The 26,149-nt window shown below is 37.3% G+C and overlaps 1 protein-coding gene across 1 annotated transcript in view; it reads left to right on the top strand.

Moving 5' to 3' along the window:
- The window catches only part of LOC120077855 (E3 ubiquitin-protein ligase CHFR), a 60,047-nt gene that overhangs the window by 24,784 nt on the left and 9,114 nt on the right, over positions 1-26,149 (top strand). Inside the window, exons 8-12 of the mRNA XM_039031935.1 lie at positions 9,592-9,688; positions 17,286-17,393; positions 18,438-18,538; positions 18,746-18,811; positions 18,898-18,985. Of these exons, the coding sequence (XP_038887863.1) occupies positions 9,592-9,688; positions 17,286-17,393; positions 18,438-18,538; positions 18,746-18,811; positions 18,898-18,985 (460 nt within the window). The remainder of the gene's footprint in view (positions 1-9,591; positions 9,689-17,285; positions 17,394-18,437; positions 18,539-18,745; positions 18,812-18,897; positions 18,986-26,149) is intronic.

Raw genomic sequence — 26,149 nt, 5'->3', positions numbered from 1 at the left:
AAACGATTCTTAAAAGTAAGTTTTAAACATCAAAACTAAAAATTAAGAGGAACATAAAAAGAACTTTAAATCTCATGAGCGGAAGCATAAAACTAGTCCCAGTGGCTCGATCACGAATTCCGCTTGTCCATCATCGATGCATCTCTACCCTTACCTGAAACAACAACATGAGAAAGAATGAGTATAAAATACTCAGTAAGTAACCCCACTACTGGGGTTAGGCTGGGCATCTATGTCCTCTAGATATCCACCTCTGGTGAAACATATAAACTGCTATAGTCTTCTTGGGACACATATGCACATGAAACAAGGAGACTGAGTCCTATCCTACTGTAGTTAAGTATGCCCACTACAAACTGGTGAATCCCGAAGGAGACACAAACGGGTGAATCCTGAAGGAAAGACAAACTGGTGAATCCTGATGGAAACACAAAATCTAATGGGCATCTAACTAATCAGTAAGGACATTTGCACAGTCTCAACATCATAATCATCACTGTACGAATCTATGACATACATATAAACCTCAACATCATGGTTTTACAACATACATGTATACCTCAACATCATCAGATCAAATACAACCATACGGAAGCACATACCATCTCATGCTAGCATCCAAGTGTCCATGTGCGTAAATAAATAATTCAGATCTCGTACCAGAACATACTTTGATCATATTATCTATCAGTCTATCATGCTAACATTTTGCCATAACATACATTTATCATGCTAGCATACATCTAATACCTGGCCCATGGACAGTTCCAGTAGTAAGATTACTTACCTTGATATTAGGTCGAACCAAAAAGCAATTGAATCTTTATGAAATTCTTGAATCCTTAATCAAGCCTAAACATAAACCAAGCTTTAAAATTAGTAGATAAGGCCAAATTCCAAACACCTAAATACTACAAAATATTTCCAGATAACCTTACCTATGGTGTGAATTCACCTTCCAAACCACCAATTTTAAGCCCAAATAATTAGCAAACCAAACTCTTCTTCATCTTGAATGAAACTCTTGAATCAACCCCCTAATCATAATTTGAAATTAGGCTTACATAATTAAAGCTTGAATCAAATACATATTTCACTACCAATGTCTCAAATAAATTATCCATATGTAGTTTCGTCAAAAATCACTTCCAAATGACTTTACCAAAATTTCTCAACAACCAAAATTAATCTGCAAGAGGGTAGTCAAAGCATAGAACTTACCAAAACTCGCTAAAACAAACTCCAACTTCACTGAACAACACCTCAATACCTTCACAAACTTGAATCCAAAGTTGAAATACAATGGGTATCAACCAATTGATGCCAAAAGTAAATGTGTATTCAAGAATCAATCGAAAACAAATCCAAACGGCAGAAATCTTACCTAAATCGATAGATCCAGTGATGGCAAAAGCGAATGACGCTTGAGCAGTGGTGGACGGAGGTCATGAAGAAGAAACTGACGCGGCGGCTTTGGGCAGTGTCGGACGGGCTCACGAACGTGAGGAAGAAAAGGGGGGTGGGGTTTGACTTTTTATAAAAAAAAAACAATAATAATAATAAAACAAAAAGAAAATAAATATAATTACATTTAATTCCTTTCCATTTTATACTATTAAATTCCTTTCCGTTTCGAAAGAAAATTAATTCTTGTCATTAATTTCCAATTTGAATAATTTCACGCCAACAATTAAATTTCCGCACTTACACTTGAATTCCAAAAATGTCCTCTAACTAATAACAATTACTGAAATTCAAAATAATAAAGGTACTGAAATTACATTATTACTAAACAATGTGCGGGGTGTTACATAGGATGCGAATATCGGTGTTCTTAAAAAAAGGGTTACTTTTTAGTGGCTTGCAAACAGTTGTGCTTTGTCATGTGGTCTTTGGGAGGAGAGAATCAATAGGGTTTTAACAGGAGGTGAGAGGTCTAGGGAGGAAATTTGGTCCTTTGCAGGTTCCATACCTCCCTGTGTGTAAGGGCTTTTGCAGTTACGTTTAGTATTATCATCCTTGATTGTAACCTTTTTCTTTAGTTTTGCTCCTTTTGGGGTTGGAGCATGCAATGTTTCAAAACTCGGTTGAGGCGCACGCCTTGAGGTGAGTCGACTTCCTCATGCCTCAAGGCGTACGATTACATCAAGAAAAAAGAGGCTTACGCCTCGTTCAGTGAAGGCGCCTTTTGGTATGGCATTGAGGCGTTTGAGGCTAAAGCCTCAAGGTATTTGAAGGAAAATTAAATGCTCTGGGCCCACCCATCGAGAACAATAAATATTGTTCTTTGCACGTCTTCAAACTTGCAAATTGGGAAGTGGAATCGGCAGACCACATTAATTTAAAACCAAAATTATTATTAATTGAGTTTTTTTCCCCTTTTTGGAGGAAGTGGAACCGGCAGACCACATTAATTTAAAACCACTTAAAGACCAAGATTTGGGTTAAACATAATTGGGAGAGTTTTCTTCAATTTTCTTCCACAAAAAAATATAGAAAAACACAATTCAATCAAACCACTTAAAGACCAAGGTTAGATTTTTTCCCTCTTCTTTTATCTTCCTAATAGAACTTTTTCAATTTTATATTTTCTTAAAAGAGTTTTTTCCTTAATACTTACTGTTTTTTACTCTCTTTTTTTAAAGAGTTTTTAATTTTTTTCCCTCATAGTTTTTTCCTTTTCTTTAAATATTTTTTTCCTGTCTTATTCTTTTGTTTTTTTTTTTTTCATTTTGTTTAAAGAGTTTTTTTTTTTCCTTAATTGATTTTGTCCCCTTTTGTTCTTAAAAATAGTGATGGTTCTTTTTTCCTCTTCTTTTATCTTCCTAATAGAACTTTTTCAATTTTATATTTTCTTAAAAGAGTTTTTTCCTTAATAGTTACTATTTTTTCCTTAATTGATTTTGTCCCCTTGTGTTCTTAAAAATAGTGATGGTTCTTTTTTCCTCTTCTATTATCTTCCTAAGAGAACCTGTTCAATTTTATATTTTCTTAAAAGAGTTTTTCCTTAATAGTTACTGTTTTTTATTCTCTTTTTTTAAAGAGTTCTTAATTTTTTTCCTTCATATTTTTTTCATTTTGTTTAAAGATTTTTTTTTCCTTAATTGATTTTGTCCCCTTTTGTTTAAAGAGCCTTTCTTTCCTTAATAGTTACAGTCTTATTCTTCTGTTTTATTTGAAACTTCTTGAAGTTTTTTCCAACTTTTAAATTTTTTATAGTACTTTTTTCCACAATGTTTTATTTCACACATTTTTGTATTCTTTATTTTTCTAAATACAGAAATTTTATTTTATTTTTTCCTATTTTGTTCGATCTATTAAGACTTTCTTTTCCTAGTTTTGTGCTTTTCCTATTTGTTCCCCCATGTTTTTAGAATTGGACTTCAACTATCTTATATTTTCCTAACTTATTTCTTAACTATATCCATAATTATGTTTTCTTCCTAGATATGGTTGGAAGTGTTAAAAAAACAAATAGTGGGAATAGGAAAGATCCAGCTTGGAAGTATGACACTAAAATACAAGAAGGTCGAATAGGAAAATCCTACATTTATATCAAATGCAATATTTGCAACAAGCTTATTGCGGGAGGTGTCAAAAGAATGAAAGATCATCTTGGAGGAACACGTAAAAATGTTGCACCATGTAATAAAGTTCCTGATGAAGTTAAACAAAAAATTCAAGATTACCTTAAACAAGGAGAAATGGCAAACATGACTAGTCAGAAGCAATTTGAGGACATGGTTGAAGGGGGGGGGGGCATACTATTACAGTCCGACATCAAGTAGTTGTGATGTTTCTTCGAGAGGAATTCGAGGGCCAATGAATCGATATATGGCAGTTGATGATAGTGGTGTTGATATGAAAATAAGGTTCAAAATCAAGTTACTCCTATAAATGCAAAGGAAGCGCGCAATTCTGTTTGTATGGATATTGAAAGATTTTTTTTGAAAATGGTATTTTGTTTAATGTGGCGAGAAGTCCTTCCTTAGTAAATATGTGCTGATCCATTGGATTATATGGTCAAGGTTTGAAGCCATCGAGTATGCATGAACTAAGTTCATGGATTTTGAAGGAAGAGATGAAAAGTACAAATAATATTGTTAATGACATCTGCAAGACATGGGCGAACACTGGAGTTTCAATCTTATTGGATGGTTGGAAGGACATGAGAGGGAGGAGTTTAATTAATTTTCTTGTAAACTCACCAAGTGGAATAGTTTTCTTGAAATCGATTGACGTCTCAGACGCCATAAAGGATGGAAACTTGTTGTTTCAACTTCTCAATGATGTAGTAGAAGAAATTGGAGAGAATCTCGTAGTTCAAGTGGTGACAGGCAACACATCTAACTACAAGGCAGCTGGAAAAAAATTGATGGAAAAGCGAAAGCATTTGATTGACATTGTCTCGATTTGATGCTTGAAAAATTTGGTGAGCAGCCTCAACATAAGAATGTATTGTTAAAAGCAAAGAAGGTCAGTAATTTTATCTATAATCATGGTTGGGTGTTAGCATGAATGAGATCTTTCACAAAGAGAGAGCTTTTTCGTCCAGCCCCAGTAGATCTGCTACAACCTATTTAACCTTGCAAAGTATTTTCCAATCTAAACAACCATTACAAGCAATGTTTATTTCTAAGGAATGGCAAGATAGTGTTTGGGCAAAAAAAACCTGAAGGAAAGGTCAAGGGAAATGATCTTTGTCTCACAACGAAAATACATTCTTGACCTGTTAAATGAAATAGGTATGATCGGATGTAGATCTGCTGACACTCCTATTGACTTCAATGCGAAATTGGGAGATTCTGATGACAAAGTTCCTGTTGATAAAGAGAGGTATCAACATCTAATGGGAAAGTTGATTTACTTATCTCACACTAGACCAGATATTTCCTATGCTGTCAGTGTTGTTAGTCAGTTTATGAAGGCATCCTACGAAGAACATATGGAAGCTGTGAATCAGATTCTGAGATATTTGAAAAGCTCTTCGAGTAAAGGTCCGATGTTCAAGAAAACTGATAGGAAATGGATTATCGGCTCTGATTGGAAAGGATCAGTTATTGACAAAAAATCTACCTCTGGATACTATACTTTTGTGTGGGGTAACCTAGTTACTTGGAGAAGTAAGAAGCAAAGTGTTGTTGCTAGAAGCAGTGCTGAAGTTGAATACAGAGCTATGCGTTTGGGAATCTGTGAAGAAATCTAGTTGAAAAAAGTTCTGTCTGATCTTCACCAAGATAGTGTTTTATCTACGAAGCTCTATTGTGATAATAAAATGGCTATAAGCATAGTCAATAATCATGTACAACATGATAGAATGAAACATGTGGAGATTGATAGACACTTTATAAAAGATAAATTAGACAATGACAAGTATTTCATATATTCCATCTAGTTCACAAGTTGCTGATGTTCTCACCAAAAGGTTATGACCCTTAGTCAACCTTCTCACGTCCCCGGATCGTCTCAGACACTTTAATGCAATAATCTATTGAAACACACAAGAGCACACGTTGGCCAAGGGACGAAAACACCCTTGCTTTTCTTTTATTCTCTTTAGAACAATAATTACAACTCAATGTGTGTATGGGATGGATCCAAATGAGGATCTCACCCCCTTTTTATACAAATTGCATACAACTTCTCCTACTCATAAGGAGTAGTTGAGATACTTGGGGAAGTGGCAACCTAAGAACAGTAAAATTGATTTGCTATTCTTTTGCCTCAAGTAATTTCTACTCATTAAAAATAGCAAGTGACCAAGTCAAGTTTCCTTAAACTTAGGAACTTGGCTTGTTCCCCACCCCGAACTTCTCAGCATACCACCCACTTAGTCATTTTCCTTCTCTGAAAATACCCATGAAGTTTGGAGAAGAGATCAAGCTTCACCAGTTCAGGTTGATCACTCATCGATCTACTGACATTGCATGTGTGTGCGCTTGCGCTTTAATCGCTCTGCCTATCGCACGTACTCTCGAGTGCAAGTGTGCCCGTACACTACTCGCATGCGTCCCTTTGTGCGCCTGCCTGCATGCGCCTGTGTCCTCGTGTGCACTGCCTGACGCACGCTAGAGCCTTCCCAACGTTTGCTTTCTTGTCGCGTTCGACCATGACCGTGCATAGCTTTGCACTCACCAACGCTCATCCTAGCATGGTGCGTCCACCCATGCTCGTTGATGTGTTGATGCCCTGTCTGTGGCCCACTTGTCTTGGCTGTATGCCAAGGCATGCTGTCAGTCGTGCCACCCAATGGTCTGTGAACTTGGTTTCCACTCTCACGTGTGATCAAAGGAGGGCGTATTCATCTCTAAAAACATTCTTTGTGCACATTTTAATTTCGATTTTTAATCCTGTGACAATTGATATCAGAGCGTGGTTTTTGTCTTTGTGTGAGATAAAATTATGTTGGTTAGGGGTCCGAACATGAAGATCGTGGCTTAAGAATTGCTCGGATGCTTAGCATTTGTTCAAGTTACTTCACAATGGAGAAGCAGGTGGGTAAAGTACTGACTTTATTTTGTTGTCTTCTTATAGATGGACAATTGGATGGAATCTGTGATCAAAAGGTTGGAGAAGGAGTTCCACCAACGAAAGGGAAGGCTTGTCAATGTCTTGAGAGAAGAAAACGTTTTTCTTTGATCAAGGCAAGACAACAAGTTGAAGCTTTGGAGCTTACCTTAGATGGAGTAACTGCATCAGTTGAAGCGTTGACCAATCAACTGATGACGGTGCAAGGATAAGTGTGGGCATGTAGGGAGGCCTTACATGCCAAAGAGAACGAAGCACAACACGAACAGGAAATTGACAAGGTGTTTCAATTTCCAACATATGCACTAGAAAACGTACAAGGACCTTGTCTAGAGTAGTAGAGCTTAGGTGGAGATAAGGAGTAACTCATCTGAAGTCATTGTGCTGAGTGATTCAGAAGATGAGGGAATGGAAGAGGACCCTGAACTTGACCCTTAAGAGGAGGAGATGGTAGAGGGGATGTTTACACTAGGCGATTGCTGGTTGTGTAATATGTTTCATTCTACAGTAGAGTGTCTATGACGGGCATCTCCAAGAACTTTTTGTGGAGGGAACAATTATTTCCACCTCTAGGTGAATGGATGCCGCACGATGGGGAGGGCATGAAATGAGGAAAGCTGGGCATGACTTTTCAAAACCGGTTGAGATTTTTTGTTTTTTTAGAAAATTCTTTTTTGGTAGCTTTGCTATTGTTGCGGACTCCTTTGAGTCAAGATCTTGTAAGAAAGAAAAGATTTGAAATAAAATAGCTTTCTCTGAGTTTTTTATGTAGCCTAAAGGAGATAAAAGGAGAATTCTCTCCAAGAATCAAGATTCTGGATCTTTTATTAGAATGAATAATGTGTTTGATGCAAGAGGGGAAGGTTCCTATTTATAGAGTTTACAAGTGGGGGTAAAAAGGGATTTAACATTGTATATTACCTAATTACCCAGTTAACTCCTATTCTTCTTACATCATTCTACCCCTCCAGAAAGATAACTCGTCCTTGAGTTTTAAAAAGAAAAAAAATTATGAAGCAAACAAGGAATGAAATAAACTTGTTCAACAGAGTGTGACCAAACCAACCTTCTATATTTTGAACAAAAATATTATGATTAAAGGGATAAATTCGAGACAAAAAATCCAATATTGCCACTAAAAGATGAACTTCTCCATTGGCCATAAACATAAAAAAGACGTTTCCTTCAAGCTCATTCAAAATCGTATTCAAAGGACCAATCATTAAGAAATCACCTTCCATAGAGAATTGTTCAAGAATCACATCTTCTTTATCATTTGCTTTATGTTCTTCGACAGTTTGGTGATCCATTTCCAACGCAATCAATGTCGTTATTCTTGCTTGATTCTTGCACGGTGTTCGATACCTCTTTTCCATCTTCTTCGTTAGATTTTTCTTCTTCACTTGAGACAATTTCCGAATTAACATCTTCAAGTTCTTCTTTTTCTTCTACTTCGTTCACATGATTTTTGTCCCAATCACCTCTGTAAACTACATGGATAGCAAAAAGATTTTTCCCAATTTTATCTTCAAGATTTTCTATTTGAAAAGGTTCCAACCGTGATTCCTTCGTTTTTTCTTCCGTATATAAAATCAATCCATTCTTGAACTCTTGCAAATGATATAAATGATCAATTTGTTGAGTCATTTTTTCAATGAATGTTGGATTTCTTTTGTTGTTTTTTTTTTATTTCCTCCAATGTTATGGGATCAAAGTAGTCATTTAGTTGGATTCTTGGATATGTTTCAATCTCGTAGGAGGTATAGAACTCATCTATTGATTTTCTTGAATCAACCTTTCTTGGTTGTGTTTCATAACCAAAAAAATAATTTCGAGTCTTGAATGTTCTTCTTGGGCTGTAAAAATCCATTCTTGGTGATTCTTGATGATTCTTTAATTCATTTAACTCCCAATCTTTATGTTTATTTCTTGAAAAATGGGTTTGATTGGATCGTTGAGCCCTTTTTCAATATTATCGCCTTTTTATTCCATCCCAATTTGACTTAGAAACATCTTCGGAGTCACTGGAATCAAATTTCCAATGTGGATAAGGATAGTTTCTTTGAGAAAATCGAGCACGGTGAAAATTAGTATGTTGGAATTCTTCTTTTGAATCACTTGAGTAAGAATTCCAGTATTGTTTTTGGAAGTAAATCTGATTTTCTTGCCTATACCAACTGTACATTTTTTTCTTGGACGTCCTCTTTGATCAATAATAGTCCATTCTTGTAAAATCTTGATAAATATTTGGTTTCTTCAATCTATTTTGGAATTTCAAGGGTTCCCCCTAATTAGATGTGTTTATTTGGCAACGAGCACAACTCATGAAGCTTCCTCTTGCAATTGGTGTCACCAAGAGTTTCCTGGTCTTCCACTAGTAGCAGTCAACGTTGGCCCAAACGGATGCTCTGATATCAGCCTAAAGGAGATAAAATGATAATTATCCCCAAGAATCAAGATTGTGGATCTTTTATTAGAATGAATAATATGTTTGACACAAGAGAGGAAGGTTTCTATTTATAGAGTTTTATTACAAGTTATGGTAAATAGGGAATTAACCTAGAATATTACCTAATTACCCAATTAACCCTATTCTTCTTACTTCAGTTTTCAAAATTTTAAACTGTGTTTAGAGGTTAGCGTAGGAGGTGGCAACAAGTGTCAGGACTTGAGCGGACCATCCGACGGATAGAATGGAGGTCGGACTCGATGAGGACATCGAGCATTTCAAGTGGGGATGTTGTAGAGTCAGCATTCCCCTCTTTTCATTAGAAAGGGTTACTTTAATCTGAAATCGTCATGATTCTTTTGGATACTTGTTCAGAGTAATTAGGGTAATTTTGATGGGAAAATCTAGATGAAGCTGATGTCTAGGTACTGTATTTTAATGCTTTGCATTGTATGAGGGCATTTTATTTTTGCAATTTTTCCTCTTTTTTATTTGTCAGTTACTGTAGGTATGCTTATGGAACTTCCTACAGATCTTCCCATTAGTTATTGTGCCATTTTGTTTTTATTTTCTTCTACCTTTTCATCATTGATTATGGTTGGTAATTCTTCTAGGTCATTGGGTCTGCAAAAAAGCGCAATCAGAAAAGGCCTCATTCTGTATTGGGTCAGGAGGAGACCGGTGATTTAGAGCTTCCATGCCCTCAATGTGGTAAATATTATTCTTTTTCTATAATATTCTTTCCTTATTTCCATCCTTTGTAACATTGATTATCTTTGCCATATTTGGCTCTTATCATTGTATATGTTAGGACTATACCCATTTATAATGCAATAAGAAAATTAAGAGAATTCAGAAATTTCAATATGGTATCAAAACCACTCTATGAATTTTCATAGGTTTCTCACGTCCAAAACCTTAGCAAAGAAACAGAGCATTGAAGCTTCAATCAACATACCGATTAGTCTGAAGTCGTGCATCAGAAAATCTCTATTTATAACCGGGAGCTTCACGTCCGAAGCAAATCTGTGAGGAACCATCCAAATGAAAGAAAATCGCAGCCAAGCTTCGCGTCAGAAGCAAATTGCATCCAAGCTTCGATCGAAATCTTTTGAAACAAATTGGCCAAGAATCGTGGGCTGGATCACGTCTGAGCCAAGTCGTGGATGATCAAGGGTTTTCATCGTGGGTCAATCGGGTCGCGTTTATCCAATCGGGTTGGGCATATCTGGGTTGTGGGCTGAATCCGTGCATTGCTGAATCAAGTCGTGGGTTGTAGGCATATCCGTTTCCCCTATGTTTTCTCGTGCCATTGCTGAATCAGTTCGTGGGTCGCGGGCTTATCCGTTTCCCCTATTTTTTCGAAGCTATTACTTCATCCGGGTCTGGGCATATCTAAATCGTTTTTTTTTATTATTATTTTGGATCAATTTTCCTCAAGCTTTGGGTTTGAGAACGTATCTTTTTATTTTTCCTATGTTACAAGGAATATTTGGGTAAGTACTAAATATCTTCCTCTACAGAATTTAACATTCTAATATGGCATCTGTGAATTCTAACAGTACAGAAGGGGCCATAGTTCCAATTACTAATCACAAACTAAATGGAAGAAATTATCTCCCTTGGTCACAATCTATTATGATGTTTATATGTGGAAAAGGAAAGGAAGATTAACTATTAAGCGAAAATCCCATCCGAGACCAAGTTGATCCGAAATACATGACATGGAAAGCTGAAAATAATATGGTTATGTCATGGCTAATCAACTCCATGACGACAGAGATTGGTAAAAGATTTCTACTCTTCTCGACTGCAAGCGAAATCTGGAATCATTTGAAATTGCTGGCAAAATTCACGAGATACGGCAAGGGGATATGCAAGTTACTCACTACTTCACTCAACTGTCTCGTCTTTGGCAACAACTTGATGTATTTGAAAGCCACAAGTGGGAATGCACTGTAGATGGAGCTACATACAAAAAGATAATTGAGAAGAAACGAGTGTTCAAATTTCTTCTTGGCCTTAGTAAAGAATTAGATGAGGTACGTGGTAGAATCTTAACTATTAAACCCTTACCTAATATGAGAAGTTTTTGCAGAAGTAAGAAAAGAAGAAAGTAGGAAGAAACTAATGGTAGGAGTGTCTGCAAGCTTTGAACTTGAAGGGTTGACTTTAATTGCTCGAAATCTTGGTAATGAGGTACGTATAAATACTCATGATAACCGTTACAATCGAAATCAGAGCTACACAGGAACTGATAATCGACAACGGAAACCAAGACCATGGTGTGAGCATTGTAGAAAACCAGGACACACTAAAAAAGTGTGTTGGGATATTCATGGCAAACCTCCAGATTGGAAGCCAAACAAGGGAACGGGCGGTAGACATGGAAAGGCCTACAAACAAGTGCAACAATCGAGGATAACATTACCCCTGAAAATAATGTGTTTACTAAGGAGCAGTTGGATCTTCTCCAAGAACTCTTTGGTCAACCCAAATCTACCCCAAAAAAAAAAAAAAAAAATCAGAAACAAGTGTGTCTACAGTTGCACAATCAAGTAACTTCCTTTATGCCCTTAATGCAACTAAAGAAAATTGTAGTACTTGGATTATTATCTTGGATATGATATCTCACTTTTAACTAATTATGTTCATTGTAGCAGTCAAACCACTATAAAAATTGCTGAGGGTACCTATTCTAAAGTGATGGGAACTAGCAGTGTTTTTATCTTTAAAAATTTTATGTTAGAAAATGTGTTACATGTTTCAAAACTTAGATGCAATCTTCTTTCCATAAGCAAACTAACCCTTGTGAAATAGTGCATTGCGACTTTCCACACACATAATTGCATATTTTAAGATTTGAATTCGGGGAAGACGATTGGCAATGCTAAGGAATCCTCAAGTCACTACATATTAAATGCTTCCAAGTCTCATGTCAAGGAGTTAGATCTTAGCAAATCTACTTTTGATGTTTCTAAAGGCAATTATGATAGTACAGTAATGTTATGACATAATCATTTAGGACATCTCAATTTTCTATATTTGAAACGAATTTTTCCAGATATTTTTAATAAAAGTTCTTAGGTTTTTCAATGTGAGTCTTGTGAAATGGCAAAGTTGGCTTGAACTTCATATCTGGTAAGTACATATAAACCCTTTCATCCTTTTTCTATAATACATAGTGATGTTTGGGGACCTAGTAGAGCTCAGAATATAACAGGAGCTAAATGGTTTGTTTCCTTTATTGACGATCACACCAGACTTGGGTCTTTTCAATGAAAGAAAAATTTGAGATTACTGTCATATTTAAAAATATGTATGCCCACCTAAGTACATGCCCTAACACTCCCCAGCAAAATGGAACTGCAGAGAGGAAAAATAGACATCTCTTAGAAGTTTCTACAACTTTAATGCTTTTGGCTAACACCCCCATCATTTTTGGGGAAAAGTTGTTCTGACAGCCACATATCTTATTAATAGAATGTCCTCTCGAACATTAGGCTTCAAAACTCCCTTACAAAAACTTAAGGAAGTATTTCCACATAATAGATTATTCTCTCAAGTTCCCTTAAAAATATTTGGTTGTAAGGTTTTTGTTAAAGATCATCGACTCAATAGGAGTAAACTAGATCCTAAGGCAATCAAATATATATTTCTAGGTTATGCTCCGAGCTAAAAAGGATACAAATGCTATTCACCAACCACAAAATTTTTTTATGCCTCTATGAATGTAACCTTCTTTAAACACAACCTAATTTTCAAAAGAAAGACATCATTGAACCTTCCATACTTGTTAAAAACAAAGGAACCCCAATAACAACCTTCATTGAAGAAAGTGCTCCCTTCCTACATGAAAACAAACACCCTTAGACAAGCGCTTAGTCAAAATTCGACTGAAATACAGGAAAATCATGTCCCAAACTCCACAACGAAAACCCTTATTGAAGACCTCAATCTTCCCCTTGCAAAATGGAAAGGAGTAAGAACTTGTACGATGCATCCTATTCAAAACTATCTTTCTTATAAACATCTCTCTCCCAAGTTCAAAGCATTCACAACTACCCTATCCAACATATGCATTCCTAACAACGTCTATGAAGCTCTTAAAGACCCCAATTGGAAGCAAGTTGTATTAGATGAAATAAATGCCTAAGAAAAGAACAATGGTTGGGAAATAACAAACCTACCCCTAGGAAAGAACATGGTAGGATGCAAATGAATCTTCACCATCAAATACAAAGCTAATGGAGAAATCGATAGGTTCAAAACTAGACATGTTGCCAAAGAATTCACTTAGTCTTACGACATTGACTGCCAATAAACATTTGCCTCAGTAACAAAATTAAAAACTATCCGTGTCCTTTTTTCTATAGCAGTGAAGAATGGTTGGATACTTACCAATTAGATATAAAGAAAACCTTCCTTAATGGAGACTTAGAAAAAGAAGTGTATATGGATATACCCACCGGTATAGAATCAACTAAAACCATGAATAAGGTATATGATAACTTGTAGAGGGCAGTAAGGTCCTCATTGCTGAAGAAGAGGATTATGCGATGGAATTAGAATGCTATTGTAAAAGAAGTTCGACGTAAAGCTTGTACGCTTACTGAATCCTAGAAATAATTTCAAAGGAAAAAGAATCCTAAAACTTAATACTGATACTAGTCTAGGCGTTAGTGTTAGAGCATAATTTCATCACTGGGGTCATTATTGGCAACCAAGGCAACAGAAAAATAATAAGCAATCAAAAGTATGTACGTGATACAAACAGAAAGAGAAGGCACAAGAGATAGACAAAATTTCCAATGAATTTATATTCAACTATCGAAGCGATGATTGATGAAAGTAAAAAAAAGAGAACAACAGCAAGCTAAAATAAAAGAAACAAGGAAGGACACCACCCCCAAATTTAAGCTTCTCTTGCATCATTGTTACGATCTCACGGTGGATTTTAGTTGGGAAAGTGCAATGGATTTTGGAGATGCGGGGGAATTGGTGGCACCACCACTAGGCGAGCGACTACATTCTGAAATAATTCAACCATATAATGGAACTGGTCGTGCTGCCTTTATGTTAATTGTTGTATGAAGTCACGCGTTGTATGTTGCTGGTCTTGAACAAATTCCCTCAAATCACTATGCTGTCTAACGAGCTCGTCTTGCTGTCGCCTTAGATCATTCATTTGTGTTTGGAGCGATTGCTGCTGCCGCGACAGTGCATCGAGACCTCCCAAAATCGGTTCACGGAGGTCATCATGAAGGAATCTGTACCATTCGTCTTCAGGGTCGATCCCTTCAAAGTCATTTGCTTGTTCGTTCTGCGCTTCTTCACCAGGTTGACTCTCATTGTCCTCGCCAATGCCTATTTCAATCCTAGGCGATGGCTGGCTCGGATCATCAATAGTGATGCGTGGAGGGCTTTTAGGAGAGAGTGGTGGACTTGGTAATCTGGATGCAAGGGGGAGAATAGGAAGAGGCTCATCTTCAGAAGTTGGTGGCGTCGGGTTTTCAAGCGATGGGGGACGAAGGTTGAGGTCAACACTTACCCTGAGAGATTCAAGGTCCGACTGGGGTGGTGGAGATTATTCTAATTAGGGCGAGGGGAATGTTCCTTTGTCAACCTCTGGAGCGATAGTCACTTTTCTTTTCTTGCGTTGAGAGGCTTTTGGGGTAGTCTGGGTCTGAGGTTGCTGCTTCGCTTATGGCTTAGGTTGAACGTCTTGTGCTGGCAACTTCATTAGGCGGCGAAGAGAGTTGTTTGTCAATGTACTTTTCACCGCCACATCTTCTTCTTCAAACCATCCTTGGGCCACGCATAGCTCAGTGATGAGTGAAGGAAAGAATAACTACCCCCTTAGTCTAGAGAAAAATGACCAAATTTAGTCTACGATCAAGCGACCAATGTTGATGGGGATTAGTCGCATGATATAGAAGATGGCCATTACTCGTTCTCTGGAGACCGAATGCTCATGAGTTGTGGAGAGTAGCTTTCTTTTGACAAAGTACAAACACACGTCAACTTCTGGCGTTAGGCTGTGCGGTGACAATGTCTTGACCCCTTTTGCTGAGACGGTCCATTTCGCCCCAGGTAGCGCTACCACCTTCAACACTTCTTTTTGCTCTTCAGAAGTTGGGCTCTCAATTATTCTATTTCCCTCGGTGTCAGGAATGTCCTCCAAATTATATAAGTGACTAATTTTCCTAACGACGAATCCAATTGTTGCCTTCCCAACATCAGCTCTGTATCGGCCAGAGTGAGGCTTTCCCTCGTAGAATGCGGTCACCATAGAAGGCTTGACCATTTTAGTCCCTACACAAAAAACTTTTCAACCCAATGCGTTGACTGTATCAATGATGAGGGGCGATAGAGGCGAGCTTTTCGGGAAGAAACTCATCTCGATCAGAATTGATGGCCTCTTCTTTGGAATTCTTTCCTCCTCTACTGCGGGCGCCTTGCCCTTCTCCTTCCTCACCATGACTTGTTTTTGTACTTTTTCTTTTTTAAGAGCGCTACCCACTACTCCCTTTTTCTTCTCTTCCATCTTAGGTTTTTCAACTTCTTCTTTCTCGCATCCGCCTCCTTATCACCTTTTTCCCTTTTTTCTCGACGCGTTGAGCCTTTTCTTTCCTGGCTCTTCTTCTTCACTTTCCTCGCATAATTCTTTCTTGAGTTCCATCGCAGCTCGATATGCGCTATCCAATGACTTATCAGGATGCGATGGAATTTCTATGCGCTCATTGCGAATCTCGCGATGGAGCTCTATCGCCGTTATTACACACTCTGCCTCCTTCCTTATATCGCCCAAGCCTTCCCTTACCCTTTTGGCCTTTTTCTGAAACTCTTTTGCCAGCGCCTCTGCAGATGAGGCAGAAGCACTTGGTTCATTACTTCTTTTCCTTCCTCCTTTTCCACTTTTTCTCGCAAAGGGTTCCTCTTCAACATCAACTACAACTTCACCTTATTTCTCCTTGCTTGCCACGCTATTAGACCCAAGCGGCGATGGTTCAGCCCCAACTTGCTGATTGCCTGGCTGATTTACTACGCCTTCATCAAGGGATTCGAGAGGTTTTAAATTTTTTAGAATGTCCCTGTAGATCTCTCGTTCATCCCCACGCCTTGCCTCGCTTGTAGTGGAGTAGTTGGTTGTAGGCGAACATGAGGAGATGAAGATTGAGACGCGGCTGTAGAAAACAATTCTTCAAACCACTAGATGATGCTTCCCCATCTATAACCAACTCTTTTCCTTTCTTGCCCCTCCTCTCATAAGTAAATATCACTAGTGGTCTAACAGATCCTCAATTAGTTTCGTACGGGAACTAGAAAACAGTGAACTCTACGTTAGATCAACAATTAGTGGAGCAAGATGTGGCTTTGGATGCTCTGAAAACTCATTTATAGGAGGCCCAAGAAAAGTATGCTGATAAAAAACGTTGAAAAGTGCACTTTGAGATTGGTGACTAGGTGTACTTGAAGATCAAGTCTCATCGCCAAAGCTCCTTGACCAAGTGTAGAAATCAGAAACTAAATCTTAATTTCTTTGGGCCTTATTGTGTTGAGGAGAAGATCGGGGTCGTAGCTTTACCTTTTGAAGTTACTAGAGGCGGCCAGAATTTACCTGGGTTTTCATGTCTCTCAATTGAAGAAGGCTGTGGGAGGCAACAGCGAAGTGTACGGGACCACCTATTACATTTGATAGTTTTGAGTGGTTGCATCAGATGGTGCAACCACATGATATCTTTGGCTAGTGGAAGAACACGGAGATGGACGATAGGAGCCGTTGAACAGTTGGTTAGTTGGAAGAATCTACTAGAGCATGAAGCTACTTAGATGCTTCTTGATGATTTATGAAGGAAAATTTCACGACTACAAACTTGTCAAGGTTTCTGTGACACTGGGAGTGATGTTAGGCCACCAATTCTTATTCAATACTACTCTCGCTGGGTAAGAAGAGTAATTGACTGTAAGGGTTGGTTAAGTGTTAGGGAGGGACCGCAAAGGATTTGTGTGGGATGTGAACATTGTACATTTTGTATATATGGGGGGTGCTTGTTATTACATTTTCATGCTTTTTGTCTGAGAAAGTGCTTAGGAGAGAGGGGAGAGTTTACTAGCCATCTTGAATTGGCTGAGTTTGTGTTGCCTTAAGAGCATTTCACCTTTTCAATAGTACAACGGAGATAGCGATACCTTACCCATTCCTTTTGTGGAGTTCATAGATCTCTATGAATTCATTGTGTAGGTGATTTTAATCTTTTTGAGTACATTTTATTGCCAATTTGACAAGTCGATTTACATTTTCCAGGTACTGAATATGCTGGATTTCGCTGTAATCCAAACACAGTCCATCTGCAATGTCATGGATGTGGAGGAATGATGCCTTCTCGATTTGATATTGGGATACCTCAACATTGTGTGTATTCATTTTCCCTTTCTATTCTTTCTGGAATTATGATGATTGTTAGTGTGAATGATTTGGAAGATATAATTGAAGTTTTCAGGTTGCTAACAATAATTGATTAAAAACATCGATATTTCCCTGCATTGATAGCATTCATGTTTGTCTTCATGGGCATAACTGTTTTGCATGATAATCTCGTAAAAGTATGTGTTTGTTACTTTGTTTAGCATAACGCAGCTATGTGGACTTATGGGCCAGTCAAATGCTCTTATGTTTTATTTACCTAACTAATATTGTCTTTAGATATTGAAGTAAGTGTATGTAGTATGAAGCACTTTTATGGTGAACTCAGTTAACATATATGTGATGTAAGTTATGATGTAAGTTAATTTTTGATGGAGTAGGATTAGGGTAAATTAGGATATCTTGGTCTAATCCTTAATTGATTAGGATTAAGATTAGTTTTCTTGGTTGATTAAGATTAGTATTAGTTTTCTTGGTTTATTAGGATTAGGATTAGTTTCTTAGATTAATTAGGATTAGGATTAGTTTCTTAGATTAATTAGGATTAGGATTAGTTTGCTTTTCACTTCTCTATAAAGAGAGGGATTGTCTTCTTGTATTGGTAACTTATTTTTCATAATAAAGACTTTAATTTGATTATTGGAGAAAGTTCTCCTTTTACCTATTTGGCTATGCCAATTTTAATCTCTCCATTTTATGAAAGATACTTCAGTCATAGTCCAAATTATTTCGAGTTCAACAGACTCATTATTTCTTTGTTGATGAAATTTGTTCATATTGTATGAAGTCAATCTTAATTTCATTTCTCTACGATATAGTTCACTGAGCTTAAGTTTCCAATGAAGTTTGAACAAAACTAGGATTTGGAATTCATGATATATCTATACATTAGCTTGAGGGACCCGTGATGTATTGCAAAATTAACGTCTTCCATCTCTATTTTGTATAGTTGTGAGCTTTTGTGTACATTGCAGTGTTGGAATTCAATAGTCTATTCTTATTTCTTGCCCAAGCTTAAAATTTCCCTTTCAGGTTTAGGATGTGATAGAGCATTTTGTGGTGCATATTGGCAAGCTCAGAGGTTACAAAGAAGTGATACTTACGCGACTTGCAATCCTGAGACTCTTAAACCAGTATGTGCCGATATTGCTTGGTCTCTTTGTTTTCTTTTTCTTGTTTTGAAATGTTTCTGTCAAAGCTTGTTACTGTTTGTTCTTCTTACATTATTGGGCAAGCTAAATTGAAGTTTCGTCATCATTCTACCTTTTAATTATTTGGACATAAGTTCATATTAAACTGGAGAGTTGGAGTGTTCTCTTATACTTTTATGTGTTATTCAGATCTCGGGACGTACCATCTCAAGAATTCCACAGTTGACACATGAAAATAATCGTCATGAACAGGATGTATGGATTTGCATCTACTTATTGATTAAGAGGTTTTCCTAGCTTTGCTAATAAATATATGATATAATTCACATTTTGGTTCTTAGATTACAGGGAGGTGCATTAGTCAGATGGGTAAAACATTGCAGGATGTCATCTCGGAATGGATAGTAAGGTTTAACAACAGAGAAATTGGTAGGTTTTTTCCAACTTTGTTATTTATTTGTTTATTTTAGGAAATAAGGATGCTTTTTTTTTTTATATAAGATTATACAAGGAAAAGAAAAAGATGTATCACTACTGACATAAAGCTGCTAGGGATGATACTTTACAACTTAAAAATATACTGCAATAAAGAATTCCGCCTAGACTTAAGAGCAAAAGAAGTACCGAAATCTTAAAGTTAGCATTGCTGGATCAATGAAAAGCAAGAAATTCCACGTAGTGACACTGATAAGAGTAACCGTAGAAAAGATTCTCCATTTTCGCAATGTTCTTTTATGGGCTTCTGCCAGTGACAAAAAGGTATTTGGAGGGGCATTTTCCTAACAATGGGAGTGCGTAATGATATTTGTTATCTTAATTGGGAGGGAATAAGATTATATTTTCTTATTGAGTATGTGCAATTTTACTTCTTCCACATATGAAAAATAATACAGAGTGAAGGAAAATGTTTAATATCTATACATAAATATACATTTTTCAACATTCCCCTTCAAGCTGGTTTGAAGATGTCCTTAGCAGCCTTGTCAATTAATCTGTCAGATAGTTTCTTTAGAAGGCCTTCAGTTAGTACATCAACAATTTGCTCTGAGGTAGTGTTGATTTATGCAAATATTTTATTTTATTTGGTTTTATTTGCTGTAATTATTCTGTTAGATTCTTTCCTACTATGTCAATATTTTCCTTATTTCATTAAATCTGTATTCTATTTAAATTAGGGCTTGTACTCTTGTAACTATGAAAAACAATACTTTTTACACATGATATTAGAGCTGAAAATTGTACTGAAACCCTAAAAATCCTAATTTTTGAAAAACCTAGAAAACCCTAGTTGTGTCATTGCCGTTGCTGTCAAGCTCTTCCTCGTTCATCGCCATCGTCGATCCCACAGAGCCTTGTCAGACGTCACATCGGCGCTGGAGTCATCGACCGTCGAAGCTGTGGAACTTCTCCGTCTGAGCTTCTTTGTCCTGCCAACGCGTTTTGCTTCTGTGAGCTTCTCCATTTACTTCTGTTCGCCTCTGCCTACCACCGTTGCTCAAGTCTGATGCTGCTGCCACCACTAACCGCTGTATTCCACCACGGGTCGCTGCCTTTTACTGCTGCCACTGCTTTTCTCTTTCAATTTTTCTGGTTTTTCTTTCTAGATCTATTATTTTTCTCTTTGGATGTGTTTCTTTTTTCAGCAATATGTGGAACACTAAGGCATCCATTGTTAAAATTTGTGACAATCGTATCCATTCAATTGGTCCCACTGTCCAAATAACCACCATTTGACTTAATGGGGAAATTTTCTTCATTGGTCTCAAAGTGTTCGAATATATATTCATGAACAAGGGAATATTGGCTACATCACGGGAGAAAAAACATGTGTTACTCTACTGCCAAGGAATTATGGGATAGTGTAATTTAGATGTATTCTGATTTAGGCAAATAGTCACAAGTGTTTGAGTTGAACCTAAAATTGGGTGATATACGACAAGGAACTAACTCAGTTACACAAAACTTTCACTCCCTAAAATGGATTTGGCAAGACCTTGATCTCTTTGATACGTATGAGCAGAAGTCTACAGAGGACCAAAAGCACTATAGGAAAACTGTTGAAGATGATCGTATTTACAAGTTCCTTGCCGGCCTCAATGTTGAGTTTGATGAAGTTAGAGGTAGAATACTTGGAAAAACTACTCTTCCAACTATTAATGATGAATGATGTCTTTTCTGAAGTTCGTAGGGAAGAAAGTCGCAGGCATGTTATGATTTGCAAAAAAAACTATTGGTTCAGTTGAATGCTATGCATTGGTGATTGAAAATATTGCAATGAAGGCTTCTGATCAATCCAACAAGCCATGTGAAAAGCCTCGTATCTGGTGCGATCATTGCAATAAACCTTGACATATGTGTGAAACTTGTTGGAGATTTCATGGAAAACTTGCGAATTGGAAAAGTTCTAAAGAAGGTGTGTGAAATTCTCATCAGCATGCCTCTAATGCTAATGTTGTTGACTCCAACCTGTTTAGTAAAGAGCAAATTGATCAAATTTTGAAGTTGCTAAGGACCACTTCATCATCTAGTAATCCTAGTGTTTCGTTGACACAATCAGATACTTGTCCTCGAGCTCTTTCGTGCTTTAATTCATCTCCTTGGATTATTGATTTCAAAGCCTCTGATCATATGACTAGTTCCTCTTATTTATTTGAATCATATTCTCCTGTGTATTGCAATGACAAAATTCATATCGCTGATGGTAACTTCACCTCTATTGCAAAAATAGGAACAATTCCTTTGAGTACAAAACTTATATTATGTTCTGTCCTTCATGTTCCAAAATTAACTTGTAATTTGTTATTTGTTAGTTAAATCTCTAGGAATGCTAGCTCTCGTGTTATCTTTTGTGAAACTCATTGTATCTTTCAGGATCAGGACTCAGGGGGTGGGGGACGATTGGACGTGCTAGGATGATTAATGGTCTCTATTACTTTGATGACGTTTCTGCTAGTCATTAGGGCATCCGAATTTCTTCTACTTAAAGTATTTGTTCCCCAATTTATTTAATGGATTTGATTGTTCCGTTTTTCAATGTGAAAGTTGCTTTCCAAACATCATCGATCTACTTATTTGTCTAAACCTTACAAGGTTTCATCACCTTTTTCCTTAATTCATACTAATGTTTGAGGTCCGTCTAAAGTCTTGACTTAGTGAACACACAGTGGTAAGCGTTGTTTTGTTACCTTTATAGATGTTCACACTCGTTTAACTTGACTTTATTTGTTAACAAAAAAGTCAGAGGTAAAAGTGGGTTTTGTCTGATTTTACAATATGATTGAGACTCAATTTCAAACTAAAATTCGAATTCTTCACTTTGATAACGGCACTAAATATTTCAATGAACAATTAACCAACTTTTTTTTTTTTGCAAGAAAGGGTATTTTTCATCAAGCTACGTGTTGTGATACGCCTCAGCAAAATGGCATTTTTGAGCGAAAAAATACACTTACGTGAAATTGGGTTTGGAAAAAAATGATTTGTTGATTTAAAATCAAGATGTCCTGTGTTCAAACCTCTACTATGTTATTTCCTTCCCAATTAATATTGATTCCACTTGTCCGGTCTTCTACATATTTCAAGGCCACAATTGAGGAGTGATAGATGATATAATATTAAATGTATCTTCACCCTTCAGCTTAAGCGATAAAAACAACCTCCTTCAACAAACTTTGAAAATAGATTTCTCTAAATTGAAGCTTCAACCCAAAGGGCTAAAACCAATACAATGTGCAACGAAGCATTCTGAGAGTTTGACGACATATTTAACTCACTTTGAACAATTGAAAACCACAAGCTTCTACAATTGAAGAAAATTTGGATGGTATTTAAAGATGGGGACAAAGGGAAAGCTCTCAACTTTGTATCTGAACACCCTTTTAAAATTGGTGGAACTATCTTTTTATTTTTATTTACAAAATATGATATTTAAGGTACTAGTGCTGGTATAATACTACTAAAAATGAAAAACAATAATAATAAATAAAAAGTAAAATGTAAAAAGTAAAAAACAACACTAATCTTGAACAAAAATAATTTACATCCCAAATACAGGTTTTTTTGGTACCATCTACCCAAAGGACTAAAACCAAAACAATGTGCAACGAAGCATTTTGAGAGTTGAGGACAAATTTAACCCACTTTACACAATTGAAAACCACAAGTTTCTTCTACAATTGAAAAAAACTCGGATGGTATCTAAGATGGAGACAAAGAAGAAACTCTCAACCTTGTATCTTGAACACACCTCTAAAATTTGGTAGAACTAATGTTTTTATTTCAATTTACAAAATATGATATTTAAGGTACTAGTAATTGTACAATACAAAAAAAAAAAAAAAAGTAGAAAACAACTTTAAACTCATTAAAATAACCTGCATCCCAGACACAGGCTTTTTGAATGCAGACTAAAATAGTCTGTAACTCAAACACAAACTATTTAAACCTAGACTAAAATAGCATGCATTTCAAACGTAGGGTATTCAACTCCACTGACTATTATAAACCTCAAAGGTTATAATAACCACATACTATTATAACTGATGAAAATAATAGACGAAGAAGAACACAAAAGGTTTACGTGGAAAATTCTTGAATCAGGGAGAAAAAACCACGATAGACTTATTTTTTATTATTGAATTGATACACAAAATACAAGAAGACTGCTCAAATAAATAGACAAGAGGGAACCCTAGGTCAATGGAAAAATTACAAATATGCCCCTAGGGTAATACAACTATTTTCGACACTCCCCCTCAGTTGGGGCGTAAATGTCAATAAGACCCAACTTGTTGATACAATAGTCAAAACTCTTGTCTCAACAATCCTTTTGTGAGGACATCTGCAACCTGCTGATTTGAAGGAATGTAGGGGATGCATATGCTTCCATTGTCTAGTCTCTCCTTGATGAATGTCTATCAATCTCAACATGTTTAGTTCTATCATGCTGAACTGGATTATTCACCATACTTATTGCTGCTTTATTGTCGCAAAACAATTTTATTGGAAGTTCGTTGTCTTGATGAAGATCTGTCAACACTTTCTTCAGCCAGATCTCTTCACATATCCTTAAACTCATGGCCCGGTACTCGGCTTCAACACTATTTCTGGCTACAATCCCCTGTTTCTTACTTCTCCAAGTGACTAGGTTGCCCTAGATAAATGTGCAGTACCCAGACATCGACTTTCTATCAACAGCAGAACTTGCCCAGTCAGAGTCGGTGTAGGCTTCAATGCAACGTTTATTGGACTTTCTGAACATTAAGCCCTTACCAGAAGTTGCCTTCAGATACCATAAAATGCGTTCAACAGCTGTCATATGTTCCTTGTAGGGGGTCTGTATGAACTGACTGACAACACTCACTGCATAGGATATATTGGGTCTAGTGTGGGATAAGTAGATTAACTTCCCAACTAATCGCTGATATCTCTCTTTGTTGACGGGAACTTCGTTGTCTGTATTGCCAAGCTTTGCATTATACTCTACAGGGGTGTCCACAGGTTTACACCTAGTCATTCCTGTCTCCTTGAGAAGTTCAAGAGTGTACTTTCGTTGAGAGACTGAAATACCTTCTTTTGACCAAGTCACTTCCATCCCAAGGAAATACCTCAACTTTCTTAGGTCTTTAATTTCAAATTCCTCGGCCATTCTTGCTTTAAGTCTCATAATTTCAACATTATCATCACCAGACAGCATAATATCATCGACATAAACAATAAGAACCGCGATCTTCCTTGAACCCGACTTCTTTGTGAACAACGTGTGGTCCGAGTGCCCTTGATTATACCCCTGAGCTTTAACAAAGGTGGTGAATCTGTCAAACCACGCCCGCGGGGATTGTTTCAGCCCATATAACGACTTCCTTAGTCTACAAACCCGGTGCTTAAACTGGCTTTCGAAATCGAGGGAAGGGCTCATGTAAACTTCCTCTTCAAGTTCTCCATTAAGAAACACATTTTTTACATCTAATTGATGAAGGGGCCAATCTTTATTCACTGCAATAGACAACAACACCCGAACAGTATTAAGCTTGGCCATAGGGGAGAACATCTCAGAATAATTTATTCCAAAGGTTTGAGTAAAGCCTCTGGCGACCCGTCTAGCCTTGTACCTATCAATTGTGCCATCAGACTTGTACTCTACGGTAAAGACCCATTTGCATCCAACCGTCTTGTGTCCTTCGGGAAGAAAAACCTGACCCTAAGTCCCGTTTTTCTCTAGAGCCCTCATTTCTTCCATCACTGTAGCCTTCCATTTAGGAGTTTCCATTGCGACATGTATACTACTCGGAACCATCACTGTATCTAGACTGGTAGTAAGAGCCTTGAACTCGAGAGATAAGTTATTGTATGTCATATAACTATGCATAGGGTACCTGGTATAGGATCTAGTGTCTTTTCTCAGGGCAATCGGAAGATTGAGAGAAACATCATGGCAGTCCATTTTGTCAAGTTTCCCATAGTAATCCGTCGTCTGTTCCAAGTCTCGTTCTTTAGAAGGACCTTCCACACAATCATTTTCCCTTGCATTGCTTTCATTCTCTTGAGTTATTTCCTCAACACTGTTATTTTCAGCAGTCTCTCCATCTCCCACAGTTTCCTCGGTTTCCTCAGCACTGTCACCCCTTTCTCTATCCTTATCCACTCTGCAAGTGTCAGTCTCAACACAATTATCAATATCACCAGTAGAAATACACATACCTGGAGCTGAAGTTGGGTCGGACTCATGCACTGGAGCCGGAGAAACCACAGGTGGCATTGTTTCCTTCCTGAGATTCTTCCTGTAGTATGTTATCCATGGGACTTGATTGGTAGGGAGGATGGGACCGACATGATCTGGTTTAGCGACAAATCTAAGGGAACTTTGTACGTGGACCAATTAGTCTCTTCACTAGGACTCTCCCCCTGAAGATGGCTAATGGGAAAGAAAGGCTGATCCTCAAGAAAGGTAACATCCATGGAGACGAAGTATTTTCGAGAAGGTGGATTGGAACGTTTATACCCACGTTGGTGGAGAGGATTCCCAACAAAGACACCACCTTTAAGCACGAGGGTAAAACTTCGTGTGATTTGGACCATGGAGTATGAACAAAGACGACACATCCAAACACTCGGAGAGGCACATTAGGGAATCAATCGGGTGGTAGGGTACGGACTTCTTGGAAACGATCAAGGGGATTGTGAAAGTCTAAAACACGAAAAGGCATGCGATTTATGAGGTGGGTGGCAGTAAGAATGGCATCCCCCATAAGGTAGGAAGGAAGGAGAGTGGACAACATAAGGGAACGAGCAACTTCCACCAAATGACGATTTTTTCGCTCGACCATTCCATTCTGCTGAGGAGTATAGGCACCACAAGTTTTTGGTGGACAATCTCTTTTAGAAAAGCAAGAAAATCCTGTAAGGAATTGTTTAAAAAATCACGCCATTGTCAACTTCGCAGAATTGCGATTTTTGTTGTTAAATTGAGTTTCTACGGGAGCATAGGAATTGCTGGAAATACAGAAGACACCTAAGACTTATCATTCAGAAGGAATACCCAAGTGAGCTGAGTGTGGTCGTCAATAAAGGTGACAAACAGCGTTTACCTGTAGA

This window comes from Benincasa hispida, chromosome 5, assembly GCF_009727055.1.
Source record: "Benincasa hispida cultivar B227 chromosome 5, ASM972705v1, whole genome shotgun sequence".
Lineage (NCBI taxonomy): Eukaryota > Viridiplantae > Streptophyta > Magnoliopsida > Cucurbitales > Cucurbitaceae > Benincasa > Benincasa hispida.
Note: the sequence above shows the minus strand (reverse complement) of the source record. Positions and strands in the feature narration are given on the sequence as shown.